Raw genomic sequence first — 26,222 nt, 5'->3', positions numbered from 1 at the left:
ACGTAGAAAGCCTCTATCCAGGATGGAAAAACAGTTAACATTACGAGTCAATGACAAGTGCCTGAAATATTGAAATGGCGATAAAATATCTAAATTGTAAAAGTTTCGGCCTGTCTTGAAACGGCCATGTCCTGAGCTTGGTTGAAATTCCTCCACGCATTTAAAAATAATCGCGAAAAATTAGGGTCTCAAGGGGTCTGGCGTTAACAGTAGTTAACTTACCTGGTTGGGCTCCCGTCGTCAGCTGGTGCTGTGGAGGCCGTACCGGCGGGCGTCTGCGGGCACCACCCCGGCGCCGACAAACACAAATCTGTGACATCAACCTAGGCTCTGCCCAACCGAACATCAAGTAGCGCCTTTTTTAACCCACGCCGGGGCTGGGGAAATGTTCGGACACCCCATTGCGGTCTTTTGCGGATATCTAAAAAACGGTGGCCGTATTTGGCACACCTGTCAATGCATCTTTTCCGCACATGTCATGAACATTTCAGACCCAGGTCGCTAAAGGTCCAGTCACTACGTCACTTCAAGAAACCTCACCTCAGTAAAAACTTGAATATTCGTCATTAGTTACACCGACTGAATGATTGCCTTGAAATTTTCAGCGGCTGGCACGAGTAGCAGTATGTACGTACCTACCTATAAAATGTTTATCTCGGAGTTTTGATATCGGTGACTGACGGTCAGGTCAATTTTGCGCCCTCTCCTTTTTGAGTAAATAGGAGAAAATCGAGAGGCGGTTCTTTTCGACGAACGTCATTCCAAACACTCAAACATCGGTAAAATAGACAGATAAATCGAAAAATTGCAACCATGACCCCTCCATTTCCCTGGGGTCATCTTAGGTCATCAAAGGCCCCCAGCAGTTTTTGACAATAACTTTTTCATGATTGGAGACATGCTAGAGGAATGAAAAGTAAACACAAAGTTGCGTTGTGTTTGAAAAGTTGTGAAAAAGTTGTGAAAAGTTGCGTTCTTTCACATATACACACAACCCTGCCGAATACATCCACTAACCGTTGCGTCCCATCACTTCTAGCGGGAAAAAACGGTGCCACCACCACCGCACCCAGTTTTCACGTACATGATAACGAGGTGTAAAAAAAAAAATCGAATGCCCGCCAGCGCCTGATTAGTGGGCCGGGGGGGGGGGTGTTCGCGGACGAAGATCGGGAGCGACTGCGGCCGGGCGCAGGGGTCCTGGACCGATCCAGCACCCGGCGGCCGGCGCCCCTGGTCGCTGATTGGCGGAGCCGAATGACCTGCGGCGGGTCAGACCACCGCCCGACGAGCCGCGCCGTTCCGATCACCAAGCAGCTGGTTGATTTCGATCGATGGAAAAATCGCCTAATAAGGTCTTATCAGGCATGCATTTTCCATTCCTCTCGACATCTGTGAATGAATAAACATCATCAAATTTCTCCTCAAGAAATCACGAGACAGACAGTTGGGTGCTGATTGATTGGGAGTGTATTTTATATACAACCAATACAAATTGCGTTCTTTCACATATACACACAACCCTGCCGAATACATCCACTAACCGTTGCGTCCCATCACTTCTAGCGGGAAAAAACGGTGCCACCACCATAATACATCAACCCCACCGTTTTTCCTTGCTACACAGCATTGATAACAAAAGACAGGCGAAAACGGTGATCCCACCACCACCAAACCTTTACCTCGTCGTTCTCGCCAAGACAAGCCGGGCTCCTGACTACCGTTTTACGGGAAGCCTCGCGAATAAGATGCTTTTACGAGGCTATTACGAGACATCAAGCACCGAAACCGTCCCCCGAAAATACCTGCGCACCGCACGGGAACGCCAGCGCCCCGCCTCGGCCAACTGCAGCTCCGACATCCCCTGCAATGCGCCATGTGATGCCCCACCTATGCGCAAACAGTGACCAGATATGCCAGATGAGCTCATGCCATGCAGCAGAGCAGTCCTCTTCAGCACTTTTGAGAGCCTTGCTGTAGAGATAGCTGAACCCCTGGCATCCACGAACAGCTGACTATCACCCTGAGGTCTGACCTGTATAAAATCACCGACAGCTCTCACTGGGCAAAAATCCGTATCAGGTCGGGCATTAAACGTCAAAACGTGAGGACCTGGAGACGTCTTCGAAGACGGAATTCTAATAACTAGTCGCTGCTTTGAGACTGTGACGTCACATAGCCGAATTGTGTGTTGAGGAGCTATCCCCTTAACTAATTCACCAGGCCGTAAGAGACCAAAAAATCCCAAGAGAAAAATGGCCCGGAAGGCTAGCCGGTCTACTCTCGGAAGGCCCGCTACATAAAGTTTACTGCACAGCGCTTGAACCTCTTGTATCGAGAGGGCCCTACGTTGATCAGCGGACACTTTAAACCTACCGGCTCCTCTGAGCAATTGCTTGATCCGAAAGTCAGCCGTCGGATCCGCCATTCCCCTGATTTTGTGTCCATACGCTATAGCAGATGCATGAGACATCATCGTAGACGGGCCACAGCCTTCTTGGAACAGGGAAGCCAAATAGTCGGCCACGGCATTGACCGATATGGGAAACGAAAGCACTCCCCCGCGAAGATGTCCCCGAGCTATCCGGTCCCAGACGGTCGCGTAGAATTTCCTCGTGCCCGGTGCCAAGCCTGCATCTATGAGGGCCGCTACCGCAACAGGTCGCTGAAGACGCCCCATGACCAATCCGTGGGAGCCCGATCGGCTTGCGGCATGAGCTCCCGGAACCGCTGTAACAGCCCGCGGGATAGAGCATCAGCACATGCATTACATTTTGACGGGATGTGGGACGCCACTACGTGAATGTTCCCAAGCATACACACAATGAAAAGCCTCCTGACCCATGCCATTAGAAGGGGATCCCTGCACGACTGAGAATTAATCGCGCAAACCACGGATAAATTGTCTGATGCTATTTTTACATATTTGCCCCGGAGTCTGTCTGCCCATACGTGACAAGCAATAACAACTGGAACTAACTCTTTGACGGCGATTGAGCTTCCCACAAGTGCGGAAGGCCACTGACCGCATAACCAGCTGGATCCGAACAGGGCCCCAAAGCCAAACCCCCCGGACGCATCAGTGTAAATACAATGTAGACGCGACAAATCTGGATATCGCTCAGCCATCATCGTTTTACCATTAAAATGGGACAGGAATAAAAGCCAAGCCTCCATGTCCTTCCGTGTTTGATCTGTAGTGGTAATCCGACGCCACGGTTCGATCGTACCACGTGTTGTGTCGATCAGCCTTCTCAGAAATGGGCGGCCAATGGGCACCGCCAAACATGCAAAATTCAGCTTGCCGATGAGTGACTGCACTGCTCGCAGAGTCAAGAACTCTTCTCGAAGCGATGACTGCAGCGCTAATTTGAACGCTTCAGTTTTGTTTTCTGGCAACAAAATTTGCTTATTCACTGAGTCTAGCTCGAGCCCCAGGAACTCAATTTTTGTGCACGGTTTAACAGTTTTACTGACTTTCAGGGGCACCCGGACCAGCTCGCATAGCCTAGTAAAGCTGCCCAACGCAATCTTGCACAATGTTTCAGTCTGTTCAATGAACAAAAAATCATCCAGGACATTGACTATAGAGGTGCACCCAAATCTACGTTTCGCTATCCACACTATGGCATCACTGATTGCCTGGAAAATCTTGCTACTAGAGGAGCAGCCCATTGGCAGGGCACAGTCAAAATACAGTTTTTCTCGCCAACGAAAACCGAGGAACTTCCTATCTGAAATTCGGACAGGTACAATACGGTACGCACACTGAATGTCCGTTTTAGCCAAGAAAGCGGGTCTCGAGAGGGCCAGTATCTCCCCAATCGCGTCCTCAATGCACCCGTATTCGACTCTCACCGCCTCAGGGGGAATGGAATCGTTGACCGATCCGCCCCTTGGATATGACAGGTGGTGGATGACGCGAAATTCGCCCGGGGTTGATTTGGGAATCAAGCCAATCGGGGCGATTGTGTGCGTGGGGAACGGAGAGATGTCAACTGGGCCGATAATGCGCCCTCGCGCTTTCTCGTCATGGATATACCTATCTATGGCGTCCGGAGAGGACTGACAGGAGGGCAGGTTTTCTCCGCCGTCTCCCGCGCAAGGCGCGGTACATTCCAGCGAAAATCCCTTAGAAAATCCTCCAATAATGTAATTGGCCTTTACCGAATCATAGCCCGCAAGAAGGTGCTCAAGCATTTTTGCATCTACCACTGGGAATGCAGCCTTACCCTGTTCCCCTTGCACCACCACTGGAAAAGCCGAGTGGATATCGACTTCCCCGTTTTCTTTAATTATCCCAGACGTGTCACTGCGAAGGACGGCAGGGCCCCCAATTGTGACAAGCGCTCTCACACTCTCGTCCCGTGGAACAACAGGGTCCACGGGCTCGCAGACAGAACTCCCGCTCTCGCCCGGGGGGACAACAGGGCCCCTCGAAATGTGATTTGCTTTTGCCGCGCTACTGCAGGGAACAACAGGGTCCCTACGATAGCCTTGTGTTTCATAGTTTTTGGTCGTGGGGACAACAGGGCCCCACGAACCGCCACCGGATGCTGAGGTACCGCCAGGGACCCTCGGGCTCTTAGCGATGCGACTGGAACTCTGGATCGTGTGACTTTTCCCATGGTAAGATGTGTCCTCGATGCGCCGCTTAGTGGATCGGGGCGCCGCCGCTAGGCGCCAGTGCCCGTCCTGGCCCGTCGCGACATACCACGGCACTGTGGGGACCGTCGCAGATAGTGCAGGCGTGCCTGAATCTGCAGGATGTCCACTTACAGCCCCTGCGGTGGTTGAAGTCGATGCACCTTGAAGGGCTGGGTCCCGGCATGCTGCTTGGTACCCTGCGGGGGAGCCCTCCCTGTTGACCTTTTTGAAACGTGGCTACCCCGCTTGCGACCGCACCCATCCATAGCATCTGGGGTGGATGATCCCATGGATATTCCGATGGGGAGACCTCTCTTGCCTTGCGGAATGATTCATCGTAATTTTTCCAGGCCATACCAAGTCCGGATCGAGACAAATCCATTACTATGGACATGTACCTCAAAAGGGCCTTGGCTTCCTCAGGATACTCTGCGATGTACACATTAGCGTACCTAAGGAACGCCTTGACCCATCCACTGACAGACAGGCTGTCCGTCTGTGGAGCGGGACCTAGGGCAATCCTCCCCCCTTCCGCTATCAGATACTGCCTTTCCTCGCCTCCTGACGGTCTTTCTTCCGGTAGCAGCAGCAATTTCAGGTCGACGTACTTGTGGCTGATGATTCTCTGGCGGATTGAGTTGCCTATGCCCGCTGTCCCAGAGGGTGCACCATCAAAAGCGAGAGGTGTTATGGGGTGATGGGTGGCTGGCCCATTGCCCACATATTGATGATCTGGCCCCGCCTCCCATGGAAGAGGGGAATTTTCCATTTCCGCAGACCTACCTCGTAGTCCCTCGGTGGCGGCGCCGACCGCCTCCCGAACGGCGACATTGATCAGTGCCGATATTTCCTCCCTCGACACCGTCCCGCTGTCTGCCCCTTGAGCCGTTCCCGCCGAAGAAGAGGCCGAAGGCGAGCTTGCTGTTGCAGCAACCCGGCTGGCTCTTAATGCCGATCTCGTCCTTCCGCCCGACGCGGTTGGACGTCGCCCTCTCCCTCTCGGCATCTCGAAGAAAAAAAGAGAACAGGGACAGATCATGGTGAAAATGGCATACACGTGACAATTCAATTGATTAAATTCATGACAATTGAGACACAATTCCCTGAGCTCATTTTATATTTTTCACCATTTCTAACATCGCCATTTCCCCTCGGGCGCACAGGTGGATCCCATCTCGTCCCAACATCCCCTGGGGATATTCAACGTTGAGCATAGTCACTGGCGGCCGCCGGAATCGCGTGGCCCAGATGCGGTTCACCGCCCGGCGCCGCTCCTCGTACCGTGCGGGAGATACGTCGCAGGGACGGGTGGTTGCCCTCGGTAGGATTGGGAGGACCCATACTTTTTCGATCCCGATGGCCGCAAGCCCCAGACCCAGCGTGATTAAGTCGTTGGAGAGTTCAGGCACGTCGAGATCCTTATACGCCAAGTCATTACCCCCCAAAACCAGAATCACAGACTTTGGGTTATATGCCTTGGCAAGGCCGAGTAGCTCCCTCTGGTGCCGAAGACTTGACAGCCGAGCCCCCGGGATCCCGGCCGCCGAAATTGGCGGCGGCTGCGACGGGCTTGTCCGTTGATATTCCCGTAGCCGCCGGCTCAGCCGTCTGGCGTGGCTCGAGCCCAAGATGAGCATACTCATCTGACGAGTCCAACGATAAATGCAGATGAGAGACCAGATAAATGTCCCGCCCTTCTTAGGGGCACCTTGGTGGACGGGGCGTTATCTAACATTAGATGGCGCAAGTATACCTGATCCAAGTCCCCTTCTGAACCTTTCTTAATCGTCCCCTTAAGTAAGCGCACAAATAACCTCAACTGTAAGTGAAGCATAATACCGAAGTCTCCATACTGTCCGGTCCCAAGGATAGTATTAACCAGAAGACCTATTAAACCCCAGTGGTTAAATGATTACTTCCCATGATCTAATTGACAGACACCTCCTCGCTTTGTTAATTTTTATTTTTTATAGCTGTTTATCCAATCTCCATTCAATATTTAATATTTATTATGCCAATATTTATTTTTATTGTTCAATAACTTATGATATGTTTACTTCAATTTTATCTTAATTTTATTTAATATGATTTATTAATATTTGTTTTATTTCATTTTTTATTTCTATTCTTTTTCCATATAGTAGCGTTGTTACTTATTGTTACTTTACCATAAATCCGGACAAGCCCAGCGCAGCAATCCGGATAACCGGGCCAGCTACGCGCATAAATCCGGGCAATCCGGGCAAGACAAGCGCAGCAATCCGGATAACCGGGCCAGCCGAGCGCATGAATCCGAGAAATCCGGGCTAACCAACCGCCGAAATCAGAGTTACTTCTCTTTTTGTTCATCTAATTTTAATCTAATTTAACTTTATTTTATTTACATACATTACTCCTAATTTACATTGTTACCTATTGTTACTTTACCTCGTTGCTTGTAATGTGTTGCTTGTTACTTTGTAGCATTGTGACTTATTTATGCATTTGTTAATTATTATTAATATTGTTTATTCATAAAGTTATCTTTCATTTGTATTTTATTGCAAATATTTTATGTTATATTATTTCCTCTTTAACCAACTTATATTATATTTTATTTTAATTTAGATATTAAAAAATGCCCCTGGTAACCAAAACCCATAATACATTAGCGGCCGATATCCCTGCATGTTGAGGCGGGATGCCTGCTAGGCATATAAGCTACGTACCAAATAATTCACCTCACCGCCACATAGTTACCACCCATGCCCCCATTTCAGGCGCAGCAGTCAGCCGACAAATGTCATTGTGCAACCATACTCCATATGTGCAGGCAAAATATCAACAGATAAACTGACCTCGTTGATGCTGATGGCGCGACCAGAAACCAGGCGTCCGGACGTGAACTGTTCGCGGACGAAGATCGGGAGCGACTGCGGCCGGGCGCAGGGGTCCTGGACCGATCCAGCACCCGGCGGCCGGCGCCCCTGGTCGCTGATTGGCGGAGCCGAATGACCTGCGGCGGGTCAGACCACCGCCCGACGAGCCGCGCCGTTCCGATCACCAAGCAGCTGGTTGATTTCGATCGATGGAAAAATCGCCTAATAAGGTCTTATCAGGCATGCATTGTATGATTGGAGACATGCTAGAGGAATGAAAAGTAAACACATTCGATGTGTTCAGGTCGACAATACGGATCTACTGATATGCAAAATGACCTTTTCCGATCAGGTCACTACCTTGACCCAAGGTCAAATTTTCAAAATACCTTGTAAGTCCAAACTCCAAAGTACCTACCTACAGGGTTGGGCAGATAAATTGGGACAAAATACATATTTGCATTCAGAACGCCGTAGCTTAGAAATTTGTAAACGTAGGCATTTCAAATTTGGATCACACATTGTCACACCAATTTTACACATTTATCACCAAATATGATCGCTGTGGTCCACCTGCATCAGTCCTTATCGGTGCCTGGACTGGCCGCACGCGCGGCGAGATCTCCCGTCTGAAATGGCTCGTAATTGTAGCCAACTGGCACTACTGAGGCTCACCACAGTCACATGGGGACGTTCGTTAGACTCGGCCGCAAAAACGCCCCAGCAACCAGAACTTGTGTGGGCTGAGGTTTAATAAGGGAGGGGGCATTTAGCCTTGGGTACAGTTTGCGGGATCCTCCGTTTCAGGAGATTTTGTATTTAATTTACTGTATGCCGGGGAGCTGACTCCTCGAAGAGCATCACTCCATGCAGGATGATGCCTTCTTCCATCTTGTTGATTCGAACTGCCGGAATAATGGTTAGGTACGCTGTAAGGGCGAACCCCCTCCCGATTCCGTAAAATAAGGGGGCCCCACGTGGCCGTCAGAGGTCACCGAGTGGAATGCCATCACCGAGGTCTGCTGCATGCTTTTTGGAACTAAGATCACGTCTTCTGGGCTGGTTGCGATGTTTCATGGTGTTTGCGGTTGTTCATATGTTCGGTTATGGGGATACCATCGTCGAAAAAGACCTGCACGTGCTTGCTCGCTTCTCCAAGCCCTTCAAGAGGAAACAATCTTTTTAACGTCACAGCTGCTTCAACATCTATGTTAACAGGTCGATATGCATCAATGCATAAGAGTACATGTTTGAGGTGCTGGTATATCGCTTTCTCATAGCGCGGCTACCTTCGTTGTAAGCTCGCGCCACTGTTTTCGCGAGGATCCTCTGATTTAACTGAATTTTGCCTTTTAGCCCCCCTGGAAAACCGGGGGAGCGGCCGGTGTCAATGCAATAAGTATGTAAGGATGAGTCAACATCTTCTCTTCCTCCAACGTTTACGTCTGTTCGATACACACTACTTTCAGCCATTTGATGGAGCATAATTAGAGTATTGGCATGCATGTGGGCGCGGACTAAGTTGATGGTGACTTGCTTAAGCCCATGTTCTGTGATCAACCGATTCAAAATTACAACGCAACCTGCATAACATAGAAAAGTATTCATTAGCCTATATGTAGGGGAGAGAGGTCATATTGCGCCACCTTAAGGATATCGGCCTATTGCGGCCAAAGTTGACCAGCTGTCATGCTTGATGATATCTCAAATTCTACCTCAGTTATTTTGGCATCAAATTACAACTCTTAATTTGTATCACACCCATAAAAACTAACAAGAGAGAAGTTTTCCGACACACCTGCAAAGGGCGCATTTACGGACTACCCCATCAAAAAGCGCCCATGCCTCTCATGTAAAAGCGCCCTATTAAAAACAACGGTTTGCCACCTAACTATGTAGCCTATTTGAACGTGTCAGCCCATTAACCATTTATGCTGTGAAGGCTAAGGTAATGGTAAGGTGAGTGCTCTAATAATCAAAGTGTTCAATGAAATGTGTCCCAACCACCAGATACTGTTTCTCTGAGTTGAAGAATAGGGCGCAAATAGGGTGGGCGCAATTACGAATGGAACACATTTTTCATGAGCTTCAAATATGGCGAGGACAGCGAAGCCACGGTGGTTATAAACTTTCAAAACTACCATTAAACGAGCAATTAACAATGATTATTAGTTGAATCACTATCTCTAAGATAAACCATGACACTAGCAAAGGTCGAAATAGACTGTTTCGCGTAAGAAAATAGAGGAAATCACAAAAAAATGGTCTGCGAGAAAGCTGAGACATCTCACCTGCCCCCGTGGACCGGAATAAGAGCGAGTTATTGGTGGTGAAGTAAATGCACACATTCGAGCATTCATTCGAATCGAATTTTGGACAGGAGGAAGGTGTGGCGCATTTAAGAACATGGCGCAATATGACCTCTCTCCCCTACGTTCAAAAATTATCTTAATCACTCAAAAAATGGTCGTTTTAGAGGAAGTTGAAATTTGTCCCAATTTATCTGCCAAACCCTGAGTGTCAGAAGTGATTAAAAAAAAAAACATTGTTCGTAAAAGCAGCTATTTTCAATTATTGCCTCTGCCGGCTAAACCGTTGACCTGTCACCTGAGGTCAAATCTGAGCACTGTCTTTAGAAAAAGCGTTGAAAGGGCTATCGAATGCGTTTCTCTGCGGCGCTGCTGCAGCTCTATTGGTTCTTGAGTTATGCGCCGGAGTTTCGAAATGTGTTGACACACATAGGCAAGATTTTTCTTTTGATGTTCTCTGATGACCAGACCTATGACCTTGACCAGAGTCTGGTCACCAGACTTAACCCTCGCCCGCACATGGGGGGGGTGGTTGCCACCCCCCCCCCCCCAGGTAGTCTTTCTGCTCTGCACTCAACATTTTTAGAGCTAGAAGGCTGATTTTTCGTATAGCTGCTCCTCTATCCTTTCTTGATGTCCACTGAAAATTTCAAGTTTCTGTGATTTTTGGTTTCGGAGATATGACCTTGTTTTTCAGGTCATGTCATGACCCAAATGGCCAATTCTCAACATCTTGCGTTTGCCATGGGCCTTATGAGCTTTTGACACCCTGATTTCGGCCTTTTTTGCCAGTCTTACCTCCTACCTATCATGGAACATGTTGTTTGACGATGTACAGGGGTCAAGGTCAGGGTCAAGGTCAACCTAGGTCACCTAAGATAATTGCGTTTTAGGCAAGCTGAATTTACTTTTTTCTGAAGTTTTTTGACTGCATTTTTGGTAAAAGCTTCTCAGATCATGATTTCATGTAATATGGACCCAAAAACAATCGGTGCACACATCAGTATACACACAGACACACACAGACATACAAACACATATAATTGACCTTGACCTAACTTGACCTGAAATGACCTCAGCAGCAAAATTCTGGTCGGGTAGTGTGACAAAGAGGTTCTAGCTGGCTTGGCACCAGAAAACAGCATCGTCATCGGTATTTGATAAGCAGCACACTTGATATCCAACGGTGACCCAAAACAGCAACATTTTTTAGTTTGACCTGACCTGGAAGGTCAATGACTGACCTGAGAAGGTAAAACTGGGTATCATTGGATTCGTCTCTTCCCAAAGAATCTTTTTGGTCTTTACTGCTAAGCTCTATCTCCAACAGGAACGAAATGGCGCGGGGGGGGGGTGGCAACCACCCCCCCCATGTGCGTTCTAGGATGGGAAAATGGCATGTGCGGGCGAGGGTTAAAAAATGACTGCTTTCGTCTTGATTTTCGAAGGTCTTTCGAATGCCGCTTGCCACGTGTCACTACGTGGCCCAGGAGCCGAGTAAGAAGGAGAGGGGTGTTCAGACCAGTTCAGACACCCACCGGCCCGGAGCGGTTGGCACCGAGGACCGCGGCCTGGCGCGGGTTAAAGGGACCCTCCCACCTTAACATTAGATTTGAGTTGAGATTGCCAAAATGGGGTCCCTGGCTCACAATTACCGGTTTCGGCACTCACAACATCGAGAAATGCCTTAAATCGGAAATATTGAATTTCAAAATTGCAGCATTTTGATTCAGAGGGGCTAATGCATAGGAATACCCCTCTGAATGTGTGACGTCATCGCAGATATCTAACGATTTTTAAATGTTTGACTAAAACGTTTTGTAGCACGCGATGGCCCAGTAAACATGCCGACGTCGGCCCGGCGTCGGGCCGAGGCTCGGCCCGACGTCGGCCCAACGTCGGTTCAACCTCGGCCCGACATCGGCTGGACGTCGGATATGCCCGCATGTTCCGACGTCCAGCCGAAGTCCAGCCGACGTCGAGCCGACGTCGGGCCGAGATCGTTTGCCGAGGTTGACGAGATCGTTTGTCGTTGGACCGACGGGGCCGACGTCGGCATGTTTATTGGGACAACGCGCCAAAAATATCAACCGGCGGCGGGATTCGAGCCCCCCAGTCGCCGACGTCGGCATATTTACTGGGACAACACGCCAAAAGCATCAGCCGGCGATGGGATTCGAACCACATGTCATTCGAACGCGAGGTTAGTGCGCTAACCACTACACCACGCAGCCAGTTAATGAATCTGGTTTGTTTTGTTGGGTTATGCCCTTTCGGTCTGACAAGACCATTTCAGAGCCGGAAGGATCATAGGATGGAGACATTGGTCTTCTTGGCGAGCACCCTGGGTCCAGTTCATATAGAGTCGCTGGTCCCATTGCTGTTACGTGACACTTATGGAAAGGGCGAACCCACAATGGATTCATACAGCCACTCTTACACACCTGCACCAACGTTTCCCAAAGTGTCCCTTTGATAAGTGGCACTTTGGCAAAGTGACACTTGCCGACTGGCCTTTCTATGTATATGAACTGGGCCCGGCCCTGGTGAGTTGCCGGGGCTGAGCCTGACCAAAGGATAGGCCGAGCAGCCCCCAAGCACTCACCGCACCCGGCTACGGGCGAGCTCGGCTTACGGGCAATCCCAACTGGGATAAAGTTTCCCGACCAGTCCGGATCAGGGGGTGCAGCTTGGAGGAAGATTTGAGTTTCCTGAGGATATTTTGAATACAGAAGCTCTTTATGAAACATGAAACATGTATTATATATTATTTTCACGGTCAAAACAGCGGCCGATGTCGGTCCGACCGCCGACGTCGCCCCGACGTCGGCCCGACGTCGACTGGACCTCAGCAATTGATCTCGGTCCGACGTCGGCCCGACGTCGGCTGGACCTCGGCTGGACGTCGGAACATGCGGGCATATCCGACATCCAGCCGACGTCGTGCCGAGGTTGGACCGATGTCGGGCCGAAGTCGGCATGCCGATGCCGAGTTGCCGACGTCACCCCGACGTCGGCCGACGTCGGGCCGACGTCGGCATGTTTACTGGGTGGTATATGCTGCTTTGCGCGCAACAAATGCCGCACTTTCAAATAAAGTCGCTAGGAACAGCGGAGATCCCAAAAAGTAAACAAAAGTAAAAGCCTAATATCTTGAAAACCGGTGAATATTTTTCGATGAAATTTGGTAGATATTCGTTTTTGCTCTTTCTGAACCGAGCGACATCACTTTCATGCCAATTCATTAACTTTTTTGAAGGTGGGAGGGTCCCTTTAAGAAGAGAGGTTAATGCGTGACTATTTCCGCTGCGTATTTGGAATTTCCGACCTTGACGAGCGTCTGTGGTAGAAAACCACCACTTTGGTAGGGGAAACTACTGCTGTCTGCTACCATTTGCACTGCATGTGTCGCTATCGCTGCGACATCTATGTATATACATGTAAACCACGACATCTGTGTGCGCTGATTCTAGTAAGCGATTAGCTAGGGCACCAGGGTGGATCCAGACTTTCGGTTTGAGGCAGGGCCGGGGTGCGGAGCCGGAGCCGGAGCCGCCGGAGCCGGCATATTTTGCCCGGAGCCGGAGCCGAAGCTGTGAAACAATATAGTTCGGAGCCGGAGCCAGAGCCGGAGCTGTCAAAAAGAGGAAACAAATATTGACCTAGTTCGGTCGGTTTGTCAAACCGAACTGCCTTAAACTTACAGTTCCAGGCAGTAAGAAATACGGTATTCAAAATATGAAAATAGCCTTAAGTTATGCAAATGCAGAAGCAACGTGCACCAATCCCATCTTCTTTTTTCTGCCACCCATAGGTATTTAAAATGTACTGAGTATTGGAGCCGGAGCCGCCGGACCATTTTACTCGGAGCCGGAGCCGGAGCCGGAGCCGCCATGGCATTTCACCCGGAGCCGGAGCCGGAGTCGGAACCGTCTGAAATGTCCACGACTCCGCATCCCTGGTTAAGGGTGGGCGGCGTATTTGGAAATTCCGACCTCGACGAGCATTTGTGGTAGAAAATCGCCACTTTGGTAGGGGAAACTACTGCTGTCTGCTACCATTTGCACTGCATGTGTCGCTATAGCTGCGACATCTATGCATATACATATAAACCGCGACATCTGTGTGCGCTGATTCTAGTTAGCGATTAGCTAGGGCACCAGGGTGGATCCCATGTGGATCCAGACTTTCAGTTTGAGGCAGGGCCGGGGTGTGAAGCCGGAGCCAGCATATTTTGCCCGGAGCCGGAGCCGAAGCCATGAAACAATATAGCCCGGAGCCGGAGCCGGAGTTGTAAAAAAAGGACGACTCCGGCTCCTTTTTTGAATAGGAAAAAAAATTATTGTCTTATTGACCTAGTTCGGATTGTCAAACCGAACTGCATTGAACTTGCAGTTCCAGGCAGTAGAACGTGCGGCATTCAAAATATGAAAATAGCCTTGTTATGCAAATGCAGAAGCAACATGCACCAATCCCATCTTCTATTTTCTGCTACCCGTATTTAATATGTACCTACCAGGGATGCGGAGCCGGAGCCGGAGTCGGAGCCGGAGCCGCCGGAGCCGGCATATTTTGTCCGGAGCCGGAGCCGGAGCCGGAGCCGTGAAACAATATAGCCCGGAGCCGGAGCCGGAGCCGGAGCCGCCAAAAAAGGGGGCGACTCCGGCTCCTTTTTATTTTTTGAAGAGGAAAAAAAATAATTGACCTAGTTCGGTTTGACAGTACAAGGCAGTAAAACATATGGTACTTAAGTCATGGGCCATCAAGTGAATGAAAAAATCCGAATATCCCCAGTATCCCACAGTACGCAAACAACTTCCTGTTTGCTCTCCCCCCCCCCCCCCCACGTCTACTGCATCCCCAGAACATGAGGACCAGTCATCAGGTGACGGCCATTGTTTTCAAACCAGTGCAGTGGACTGCGACTCCCAGCACCGTCCCATCCCACACCCCCCCCCCCCACCCCTCACCCCCCAATGCAGCCGAGACGGGTGTCAGCTTACGATGGTTCACTGAACTCCGATTCGCGGCGACTGCGTTTCCAATGCCATCGCTTCCTAGCCCTTTGTTCTGCCAGTTCTCTCCGAGGTGCGTTTGCGCGGGGACGCGGTGAGCCGGTCATGGCAAAGAGTAACGAGTATAACCAATCCAATTTTTCTTCCACCCGTATTTAATTGATTGCGTAGGGGATGTACTGAGTCGGAGCCGGAGCCGCCGGAGCCGGAGCCGCCGGAGCCGGACCATTTTACTCGGAGCCGGAGCCGGAGCCGGAGCCGCCATAACATTTCACCCGGAGCCGGAGCCGGAGCCGATTTTTTTCTCCGGAGCCGGAGCCGGAGCCGGAGCCGTCTGAAATTTCCACGGCTCCGCATCCCTGGTACCTACTGTATTGGAGTATTGGAGTCGGAGCCGCCGGAGCCAGACCATTTTACTCAGAGCCGTGGGAGCCGTCATGACATTTCACCCGGAGCGGCGGAGCCGGAGTCGGAGCCGTCTGAAATTTCCACGGCTCCGCATCCCTGGTTAAGGGTGGGGGAACTCATGGCCAGCACGATCCCCTGCAGTCCAGTTGCTGAGCGGGGGGGGGGAGGGAGAAAGGTCCAATATGATGCCCCACGCCTATTGACTATATGTAGGTATATTTGCGTATGTATTGCTACGTATTGGTTTGGTTTGGTAATGTTAAAGCTAAAAGTTATTCAATAAGTTAAAAAAAAAAAAAAACACCGACGGCGGAGCGCTGCCGTTTTTAAGATCCACCCTGGTGCCCTCGGTAATTGCTAACTAGAATCAGCACACACAGATGTCGCGGTTTATATGTATCAGTTCAGTAGGTATATGCTTTACGCATAGATGGCGCAGCTATAGCGACACTTGCAGTGCAAATAGTAGCAGACAGCAGTAGTTTCCCCTACCAAAGTGGTGGTTTTCTACCACAGATGCTCGTCAAGGTCGGAATTTCCAAATACGCGGGTGGGCGTGGAGTAACTCATGGCCGGCCCGATCCCTGGCAGTCCGGTTGCTGAGCGGGGGAAGGGGGAGAAAGGTCCAATATGATGCCACACATATTGCCTATAGGCATATATAGTATATATTGGTTTGTATTGGTATTGGTAAAGTTAAAGCTAAAGGTTATTAAATAAGTTAAAAGACACCGACACGGAGCGCTGCCGTTTTTAAGATATCCGCAAAAAACAAATCGTCAACTTGATGAATCGATAAAAATCACTAACATCTCAGGAGGCACACTGCTGAGTGCTGATACCATTCAATACATACGTATATACCTATGGGCAATAGGCATGTCTTTTGGGTCATTATATTGGACCTTCCTCCCCCCCCCGGGCCCCCGCTCAGCAACTTTGACTGCCGGGGATCGGGCCGGCCAAGAGTCCGCCCACCCTCAAACTGAAAGTCTGGATCCACCCTGCTGCCCTAGCTAATCGCTAACTACAGAAATGTAGAATCACCCAAGAATCACCGGCCACCGCACACACACGTCGCGATTTAATATGCATAGATGTCGCAGCTATAGCGACACATGTAGTGCAAATGGTAGCAGACAGCAGTAGTTTCCCCTACCAAAGGGGTGGTTTTCTACCACAGATGCTCGTCGAGGTCGGAATTTCCAAATACGCATTTCCGCTGGATCAAAGCCGATTGAAGGGAAACTGCAAGGTGGTTTTATGCAGGGTCCGGCAAAAGTTTTGTCCTCTATTTACCTAGGGCAACACTTATCCGGTTTCTCATCGTTCCCCAGTAAACATGCCGACGTCGGCCCGACGTCGGCCGACGTCGGGGTGACGTCGGCAACTCGGCATCAGCATGCCGACGTCGGCCCGACGTCGGTCCAACCTCGGCACGACGTCGGCTGGATGTCGGATATGCCCGCATGTTCCGACGTCCAGCCGAGGTCCAGCCGACGTCGGGCCGACGTCGGACCGAGATCAATTGCTGAGGTCCAGCCGACGTCGGGCTGACGTCGGGGCGACGTCGGACCGACATCGGCCGCTGTTTTGACCGTTAACCCTATTAGTGGCAGGGGGGGGGTTGTTTTTATCCACCCCTCAGGTTTTTCGGGAATATCTCCGAAACTGCTGAAGCTACGATGCTGAAATTTTCGGACTTTTCCTAAAACTAAACTGGGCACATTCCCTGAAAATTTCAAGTTCATACCTTTACCAGAGGCGGCTCCAGAGCACTTGGAATTGGGGGGTCCTATTCGTGAAGCGAGTCATTTGGGGCGAAGATCACGATGCTGATGTATTATAACTGTATACACCAGTTTTACGAACATTGAATGAAAGGTATCATGTGATAACATATACAAAGTTATTGTGCATCCTCTTTTGACACGTTTTTGCTATAATAGGCGGATCCAGGCGTTCAAAAAGGGGGGTTATGTTTTACCTCCCAACATAGGTGCCCTGACACCGCCTATGCATGACCAATACAATTGTAGTCGTTTTCTCATAAGAAAATTGTAACATAACAAGACCATTGCCACCCTTTTTAGAAACAGTACCAACAAAAACCTTATTTACTATACTTTTTGTGTACCCCCAATCTCAATGATCTGTATCCGCCTATGATTTTTGAAAATGCATATTTTTAGGATCCATGTGAATTCCTGGTTCATTCTCTGTCGATCGGCAAAAGTTGCGTTAAGATTGGTTCAGAAACCTGGCCGTGATAAACAGTCTAAAATGTATCTGCAATTTGCCCGTTTTTACCCCCCTCTACCCCCCTATTGACATTTTTTAATTTTTATTTTTTAGAAATGTAGATCACGTTGAGCGAAATCGAATGCCGTTTGAATTTTGAAAATCGGCCCGTTAGATCTCGAGATATCAAGGGGGGGTCGTAAACAGCCCCCCCTGCCACTAATATGGGGTAGCCAGGAGCCTGCCACTAATAGGGTTAAAATAATATAAAATACATGTTTCATGTTTCATAAAGAGCTTCTGTATTCAAAATATCCTCAGGAAACTCAAATCTTCCTCCACGCCGCAACCCCCTGATCCGGACTGGACGGGAAACATTATCCCATTTGGGATTGCCCGTAAGCCGAGCTCGCCCGTAGCCGGGTGCGGTGAGTGCTTGGGGGCTGCTCGGCCTATCCTTTGGTCAGGCTCAGCCCCGGCAACTCACCAGGGCCGGGCCCAGTTCATATAGAAAGGCCAGTCGGCAAGTGTCACTTTGCCAAAGTGCCACTTATCAAAGGGACACTTTGGGAAACGTTGGTGCAGGTGTGTAAGAGTGGCTATATGAATCCATTGTGGGGTCGCCCTTTCCAATAAGTGTCACGTAACAGCAATGGGACCAGGGACTCTATATGAACTGGACCCAGGCTCGCAAAGAAGACCAATGTCTCCATCCTATGATCCTTCCGGCTCTGAAATGGTCTTGTCAGACCGAAAGGGCATAACCCAACAAAACAAACCAAACTCGTTAGCTGGCTGCGTGGTGTAGTGGTTAGCGCACTAACCTCGCATTCGAATGACACGGGGTTCGAATCCCGTCGCCGGCTGATGCTTTTGGCGTGTTGTCCCAGTAAACATGCTGACGTCGGCGACTGGGGGGCTCGAATCCCGCCGCCGGTTGATATTTTTGGCGCGTTGTCCCAATAAACATGCCGACGTCGGCCCCGTCGGTCCAACGACAAACGATCTCGTCAACCTCGGCAAACGATCTCGGCCCGACGTCGGCTCGACGTCGGCTGGACTTCGGCTGGACGTCGGAACATGCGGGCATATCCGACGTCCAGCCGATGTCGGGCCGAGGTTGAACCGACGCTGGGCCGACGTCGGGCCGAGCCTCGGCCCGACGTCGGGCCGACGTCGGCATGTTTACTGGGTCTACCCCTAAGGGATAAATATTTTGGAAAAAAAGATTTTGGGAAATATTGCACGGTCCAATAGCCTCCAGCGGATCAGTTCTGAGTCGACGCATGGCCTCGACGGTCGATGGAAGGTCAACATGCAATTTCATGGAGGACGGCGCGCCAGCTTATTGCTCTACCAAGGTCCAGGTGGTTGTGTCAATCGAGCCTGCCGGAGTTTTGAAGAAATAACCGGCTACCATCCGGACCCTAATCCTGAGCGAGGATCTTTGGGCTACCTTCCAGCAAGACATAGACAAATGGAATTCGGCGGCCAACCTCGGCGCCTTGCAGTTACAGCCAAACGGGCATAGTTGAAAATCAAGCTGTCTGTGCAGTGTGCTGCATAAGCTGGTTGCCAGCACGCCAAAAAATGTTCATGCGTAAATCCCTGTTCAATAAATAACAAAAAAGTTATTCGGCCTTAGCTAAGTTCTAGCTAAGTTCGCTAAGTTCGGCCTTAGCGTCGATGGAAATGGTGAAAATAATTCTGAGAAATTAGTCGGCTGTGAGAAACAGCACGGATGAAAGGGGGCCAAAAGATATGTTGGCCCCCCTTTCAGAGCCAAGGGGGGCATGGCCCCTATGTCCCCCCCCCCCTGGATCCGCTCTTGACTGCAACGGGCTCCGTCTTCCAGATCTTTACCTCCGCCTACTTGGCAGCATTTTAGTCACTATCGTTACATCACCTATCAAAGATGGCTGCGCCCATATTCGTTGCTTCGTTACTCTATATAGGGCCTTGCTTCGTTACAGAGTCGAGTTTGATGGAGGTTTTACAGCCGCTTGTTCTGTATTATTTTGCTCGATTGTGTTAAATGAAGGCATCTAAGATTTTGTGACATTGTATATTAATAGGAGAAAAATGTTGTCGGCGCTACGTTTTTACAAGACAAATCCCCTGAGGAGGATAAGTACTTATGTGCTGTGAGTCCTGTCCCTTTTGAACATTTTCTTCTAAGGATTGCCATTTTTAGAGAGGTTTCTACTTCATTGTGCTAATATCAATTTTCTGACAGTAAGGCTGGTTGTGAATGTGAAATCTGCTGAGTTTTCAGTCAAATCTCTTTTGCACCCTGGGCTCAAAATTGAATAAAAACCAAACCATATTGATATTGTCACTAACCATTACCCATTTATCAACCTAGAAAATTTGTCATACAATCATTACATGGTTTAAAAAATCAGGTACAATGCAAGCGGAAGTAAAAGACCTAATCTAACCTCACCTAACCTTACTAACCTACAACCTTTGGGTACTCTCTTAGCAGACGTCACCCGAGCTGCCATATCTATGTCTCACGTGGGCAACAATTGTCTTTTCACAGTTAAATATATAACAAAACATAATCAAACCTGACCTAACCTTACCTACAACCTACAACCTACAACCTAACCTACCAACCTACAACCTAACCTACAAACCTACAACCTAACCTACCAACCTACCTAACTGGATATGGCAGCTCGGGTGACGTCTGCTAAGAGAATACCCAACCTTTGAACCTACCAACCTACCAACCTACAACCAACCAACCTACAACCTACCAACCTACAACCTACCAACCTTCAACCGGTATCAGTAACCCTGGCGTCACCGGTAGCGTTTTCATTCAAGGTCAAGGTTTCCTGTATTAGGCCGCAGTGCCAGGCCGAAGCATGCTGTGACGTCACTGGGTAAGAGAGGATAACGTAAAGAATGACTCAGGCAGACTCAAACCGACTCAGGCAGACTCAAACTGACTCGACTGACTCAAACCGATTCAGATTGACTCAGACTGACTCAAACTAACTCAGACTGACTCAACCGACTCAAATCGATTGACTCAAATCGATTCCGATTGACTCAGGCAGACTCAGACCGACTTAGAAAGACTCAGAAGTCAGATCGACTCAAACTGACCCAGAACGACTCAACCGACTCAAATTGTTCTGATCGACTCAGACCGACTCAGAACGACTCAGACAGACTCAGACACACTCAAACCGACTCAGGCAGGCACAAACCGACTCAGGTAGACTCAGAACAACTCAAACTGACTCAGACCGACTCAGCCGACTCAAATCGATTCTGATCGACTCAGACCTCAGACAAACTCAGAACGACTCAGACAGCCTCAGACAGACTCAAACTGACTCAGGCATACTCAAACTGACTCGACCGACTCAAACCGATTCAGGTCTGATAATTCAGGTCAAACCGATGGGTCTGTGTGAGTCGGTCTGAATCGGTTTCAGTCAGTTGACTTTGAGTCGGCTTGAATCTGCCTGAGTCTGTCTGAGTCGACTGGAATCGATCTGAGTCGGTTGATTTGGTCTGAGTCAGTTTGAGTCGTTCTGAGTCTAGCTGAGTCAGTCTGAGTCGATCTGAATCGGTTTGAGTCGGCCGAGTCAGTTTGAGTCTGCCTGAGTCTGTTAGAGTCGTTCCAAGTCTATCTGAGTCGATCGGAATCGATTTGAGTCGGTTGAGTTGATCTGAGTCAGTTTGATCTGAATCGGTTTGAGTCGGTCGAGTCAGTTTGAGTCTACCTGAGTCGTTCTGAGTCTGTCTGAGTCGATCGGAATCGATTTGAGTCGGTTGAGTCGGTCTGAGTCAGTCTGAGTCGATCTGAATCGGTCTGGGTCTGCCTGAGTCTCTCTGAGTCGATCGGAATCGAATTGAGTCGATCGGAATCGATTTGAGTCGGATGAGTCGGTCTGAGTTAGTTTGAGTCGATCTGAGTCGATCTGAATCGGTTTGAGTCGGTCGAGTGAGCTTGAGTCTGCCTGAGTCGGTTCGAGTCTGCCTGAGTCGTTCTGAGTCTGTCCGAGTCGATCAGAATATTTAAGTCGATGAGTCAGTTTGAGTCGTCCTGAGTCGGTCTGAGTCTATCTGAGTCTCAGTCGATACTGATAGCGTAGTACGTTATCTTCTCTTCCAGTGACGTCACAGCATGCTTCGGCCTGGCACGGCGGCCTAATACAGGAAACCTTAACCTTGAACGAAAACATAACCGGTGACGCCAGGGTTACCGATACCCCTTCAGCCTACCAACCTTCAACCTACCAACCTTCAACTTACCAACCTTCAACCTACCAACCTTCAACCTACCAACCTACAACCTACAACCTGCCCTACAGGCTACAACCTAACCTACAACCTAAATCTACTTATATAGGTACCATGTACCATGTAACCTAACCTAATCTTAATGAGTGGTTGGGTGTAAGTTATAAATTTTTTGTGTAAAAAGTATCAAGTATCCAAGGGCGGCGCCACCGTGGGGGCAGTGGGGGCACACTGCCCCCACTGGCAGGAGGCCGTGGGGGCAAGACTATGTTTTTGCCCCCACAAAATTTGGCTGATGTTGAAATGGAAACAGAAGACCGGTGCAACATTCATGGTAGGCGGTTATAATAGCATGCCTGTTTTTGACGGTCCCCGTATCAAGTATATCAGCAGAACGTTCGTTCTCGGACCGTCTGTCGCATATCTCCTACTCCCACTCATTCTCCTACTCATTTTCATTCACCAGGATGCTGCCCTCGAGCTTGACCTCGAGGAGGTTGAGAGGCAGGTTGTCAAAATCGGCCAGAGAAGAGATCACCCTCTTTTAGGAACCCTTAGACTGAGACTGAGCTCACATAGGTATGACAAAATGTGATAGATATGTGTGTCCGAGTTATCTGGAAATGTATTGGATCGCCCTAATGGAGCTTATTCTGGCATATCAATCGTGTGCGACAGAATCGCACATATAGGTACGCACTACGGGAAAAAGAGAACTAGGTACTGATTATCGTTTTGAGAAATACACCATTTTACATCTCAACGAACAACATAACTTATTCACAGGTTTGTATCTCGCAATCTAATTTTATAGTTTTATTTGCTCGCGACCTTAGCCCGCCCGGGCCCGGGGGTAATCCCAACCATCGCAGCCCGGGGGTACCCCCCCCCTGTCTAACTCCGTAAATAAGGCAGCTACGGAAACAAAAATGGTACCAAATGAAAGGTATCTACGCGAAGATTCTAAAGCAGCTAAAATTTTTGACCTCAGGTCAGTTTTCAAGGTTAAAAGTCAAGGTCAAAGGCAAAAACCGGCACTTTTGTGGTGGTCTCAAAGTGCGTGTTCCAGGGGACGGCATGGTGCATAAGACCGGCTAAAATGGATTTTAAACGAAAGAAGAGAGTCTGAGGATTCCGATGATGTGCATAACATTCAAATTCAAGGTCATGGTCATGATCAAAATTGACCACAAACTTTGCACTTTTTCTTATATCTTGTATACTAAATTCCGAGATGTTTTGAAATGTTTTGAAGCTCAGCGGGCCCCTATTTGTGCTTTAGCTTACCATACAATGCTGCTACAAGGTCAAAGTCACAAGAGAGTATCCTTGCTAGACTAGGCTATTTCACTTATTTAAATCAGGAATACCTAATAATTAGACATGTTTTGCCATCCTATCCTGAGGCTCCAAATTAATGCTTAGAGCAAAATGAATGCCATAATCGTGATCAGCGGCTACTAAATCATCACAAACGACCTTTTATGTGTCAAAGGTCATTCGAGGTCACATGAGGTCAACATAAAACTTGACCTTTTCCAAACAATATACATGTCATTCGACATGTCTCGACGAGACGAATACGAAAGTACCGCCGCCGTAGCTCTAGGACCATTTTTGTTGAAGTTATTTGCGAAAAAAAAAACTAAAGCCCCAGCTCTTAAGGTCGTTGACCTGACCTCTGACCTCAGGTCACCAAAGTTACTTAAGTATTTTTTCCTAGGTCAAATGCTACACAACCGTGCTCGTAATTTGTCTTATCTCTAAAACTCTATTTTTGGCAGCTGGTGGAAGTTCACGCCTGTGACACCGAAGTTTGCCGTGCAGGAGTTTTGAAAAATCGGCCCTGAGATGTTATCAAGAAGGCTAGGTCCTTTTTTCTATCAGCATTTCTAACAGCAAGTTTCCTCTTTCTATCCCTAAGCGTTCATGAGGTATCGCAAATATTCGCCTAAGGGGAGGCGAAAAACGCCCCCCGCCCCCTTCCGGGCCCTCGAGGGTTAGTGGTTAAGCTCAATACGTATGCATGACACCTGAAACCAAAATAATTTTGAATGGCAGAATCTAGGGGCAAGGAAGGTGCTCATGGATTTTCCAGATCGAGGTATCAGACAACAGTCTGGTCACCTCAAGCTTGCCCCCACTGGCGAAAATTCGTGGCGCCGCCACTGCAAGTATCTATGTGTGATCTCACTTTTCTACTTAAGAAGGATGTGTTTTTCTTTTCATGATTTTGTTTTGTGAATTTCTTCAGTTTTAAAAGAGTGGAAAAGACGGAAATGACCGAGTTTTGTCCAAAAAGAAATCTGTCATCTTGGCCTTGCCATTCTTAACCCTCACCCGCACATGGGGGTTGCCACCCCCCCCCCCAGGCCCGAGGTAGTTTTTCTGCTCTGCACTCAACATTTTTTAAGCTAAAAGCCTGATTTTTCGTATAGCTGCTCCTCTATCCTTTCTTGATGTCCACTGAAAGTTTCAAGTTTCTGTGATTTTTGGTTTCGGAGGTATGACCTTGTTTTTTCAGGTCATGTCATGACCCAAACGACCAATACTCAACATCTTGCGTTGGCTATGGGTCTTGTGAGCTTTTGGCACCTTATATTTCGGTATGTTTTTGCTAGTCTTACCTCCCACCTATCATGGAACACGTTATTCGACGATGTGCAGATGTCAGGGTCAAGGTCAACCTAGGTCATCTAAAAACATTAGTTTAGGCTTGCTGAATTTACTTATCAGTTTTCGTGAAGTTTTTGGACTGCATTTTTGGTAAAAGCTTCTCAGATCATGATCTCATGTAATAGGGGCACACAAATCAATTGGTGCACACATCAGTATGCAGTGCACGCAGACACACACAGACATACAAACACATATCATTGACCTTGGCCTAGCTTGACCTGAAATGACCACATCCGGTAAAAACCTAGTCAGATAGTGTGACAAAGAGCTGTTCTAGCTGGCTTGGCACCACAAAGGGCAGCGCCATCGGTATATGATGGGCACCGCACGTGATATTCCGACGGTGGCCCCAAACAGCAACATTTTTTAGTTTGACCTGACCTGGAAGGTCAATGATGGACCTAATGAGGTAAAATTGGGTACCATTGGATTCGTCTCTTCCCAAAGAATCAGTTGGTCTTTACCGCGAAGCTATATCTCTAACGGGAACGAAATGGCGCAGGGGGATGGTACCCCCCCCCCATGTGCGTTCTAGGATGGGAAAATGGCATGTGCGGGCGAGGGTTAATATGAAATACCTAATTGATATCATTGGAGTGATAAATGCTGAATGGAGCTTGATTTTCACCAGAAGTGAGTCAATCTAGTCTATGCATGCAGCTAGCAAACAATATTCCAAAAAAGAAGTGCTATGGGTGATGACTTCACATTCCAGTTCACCTACCAAGGTTTGAGGTACTACAGGCAGGGGCGCCAAGCCTGACCATGAGGTGGAGGTGATATTGTTGTCTATGACCGGGGAGCATTCTGCTCTGTGAGCAAGTTGCTTGCCTATAGATTCAGCCATCCGGGCTCAATTTCCGTGCAATGCACGCGGCACTGCCGCTGCCTGGCTGCCTTACAGAGTGAGAGTCCCAGTTAGCACTGGGTCCATTGGATGTGGTGGCGAATCCGCATTGCATTGCTTGTATATGACCAAAATGGTATTGTGATTGATGGTGTCAAATTTATATCATTGGGTACTGGATGAAGACATAGTGCAATAGTATATCATGATCTAATAAAGTACAGATAACAGTAATGAAGCTTGTTTAACCTTCCAGGCGGTGGGGGGGGGGCATTTTTTTGCCCCCCCCCCCCCCTTTACTTTTTTCGATATATCTCGAGAACTGCTGCGCCGATCGTCACCAAACTTTCAGTACCCTCCCGGGAGCAGCTAGCGCACATGGTGACCAAAAATTTTTCCAAAGGCTATGATAGGTTGGCCGCTAATGACGTAAGAGTGACGTCATTTTTGCCATTTTCGACCCAAAAAAAGGTTTCGCGGGAAGAGCTGTCAGGCCTACAGCTTTAGAGATACAGAAAAATGTTTTTGACATAAAAGGTGTGGAATCAAAAGGGCTACAAAACTGCTATTTCGGTTTTTCGAATTTTTTGGATTTTGACCCCCAAAAATCAAAAAATAGATTTTTTGAATATAATAGCCAAAAAATCCAAAAAGTTTTTTGAATTTCGAAAAAACCGGAATATATGTGATAGTCCCTACCGCCTTCTATCTACATACCAAATTTGAGATCGATACCTCGTTTTTTGGCCAAGTTATAGCGAAAAAACTGTTCAAAATTGATGACGTCAAATTTTCAAACTCAATTTTTAGCAATTCTAGACCTCGTAGCGCAAAACAAAGACCACCATTAGACTCCCCGTGACGAGCTGCATCGAATCAATACCCATTTTATGCAAAAATATCAACTTTGAAATTTGACCTTTTTTGACCTGACCTTGACCTGACCTCCACC

General features: G+C 48.6%; 2 protein-coding genes across 4 annotated transcripts in view; one reads left to right on the top strand and one right to left on the bottom strand.

Moving 5' to 3' along the window:
- Positions 1-974: 974 nt before the first annotated feature.
- LOC122385681 lies at positions 975-7,711 on the bottom strand. Of its 2 annotated transcripts, none has more exons than XR_006257247.1 (3): positions 7,485-7,711; positions 5,431-5,653; positions 975-1,392 (listed from the first exon to the last, which is right to left on the bottom strand). XR_006257247.1 is itself a non-coding variant. In XM_043374128.1 (3 exons), exons 2-3 carry the CDS (start codon positions 5,651-5,653, stop codon positions 1,766-1,768), a joined length of 1,188 nt encoding a protein of 395 aa, XP_043230063.1. In that variant the 5' UTR covers positions 7,485-7,711; the 3' UTR covers positions 1,447-1,765. The 2 variants fall into 2 exon arrangements, 1 of the variants encoding a protein (XP_043230063.1); XM_043374128.1 differs by lacking the exon at positions 975-1,392 and adding an exon at positions 1,447-2,730.
- An 11,657-nt stretch (positions 7,712-19,368) lies between these two features.
- The window catches only part of LOC122385680 (probable cytosolic oligopeptidase A), a 59,698-nt gene continuing 52,844 nt past the window's right edge, over positions 19,369-26,222 (top strand). The window contains exon 1 of one of the 2 annotated variants that reach the window (XM_043374127.1): positions 19,369-19,622. In XM_043374127.1, the coding sequence (XP_043230062.1) occupies positions 19,561-19,622 (62 nt within the window). In that variant the 5' untranslated portion in view covers positions 19,369-19,560. The remainder of the gene's footprint in view (positions 19,623-26,222) is intronic. The other variant, XR_006257246.1, reaches the window with a different exon arrangement.

This window comes from Amphibalanus amphitrite, unplaced genomic scaffold (genome assembly GCF_019059575.1).
Source record: "Amphibalanus amphitrite isolate SeventyFive unplaced genomic scaffold, NRLGWU_Aamphi_draft 000227F_arrow, whole genome shotgun sequence".
NCBI classification, from domain to species: Eukaryota; Metazoa; Arthropoda; class Thecostraca; order Balanomorpha; family Balanidae; genus Amphibalanus; species Amphibalanus amphitrite.
Note: the sequence above shows the minus strand (reverse complement) of the source record. Positions and strands in the feature narration are given on the sequence as shown.

Bases quoted from the DNA above. Each gene is read 5' to 3' on its own strand.
- LOC122385681 (XM_043374128.1), bottom strand. From the start codon at position 5,653: ATGCCGAGAGGGAGAGGGCGACGTCCAACCGCGTCGGGCGGAAGGACG. The intron at 2,731-5,430 runs GTAGGTCTGCGG...GGGCTGTTACAG, and splicing joins CGCCACCGAGGGACTACGAG to CGGTTCCGGGAGCTCATGCC.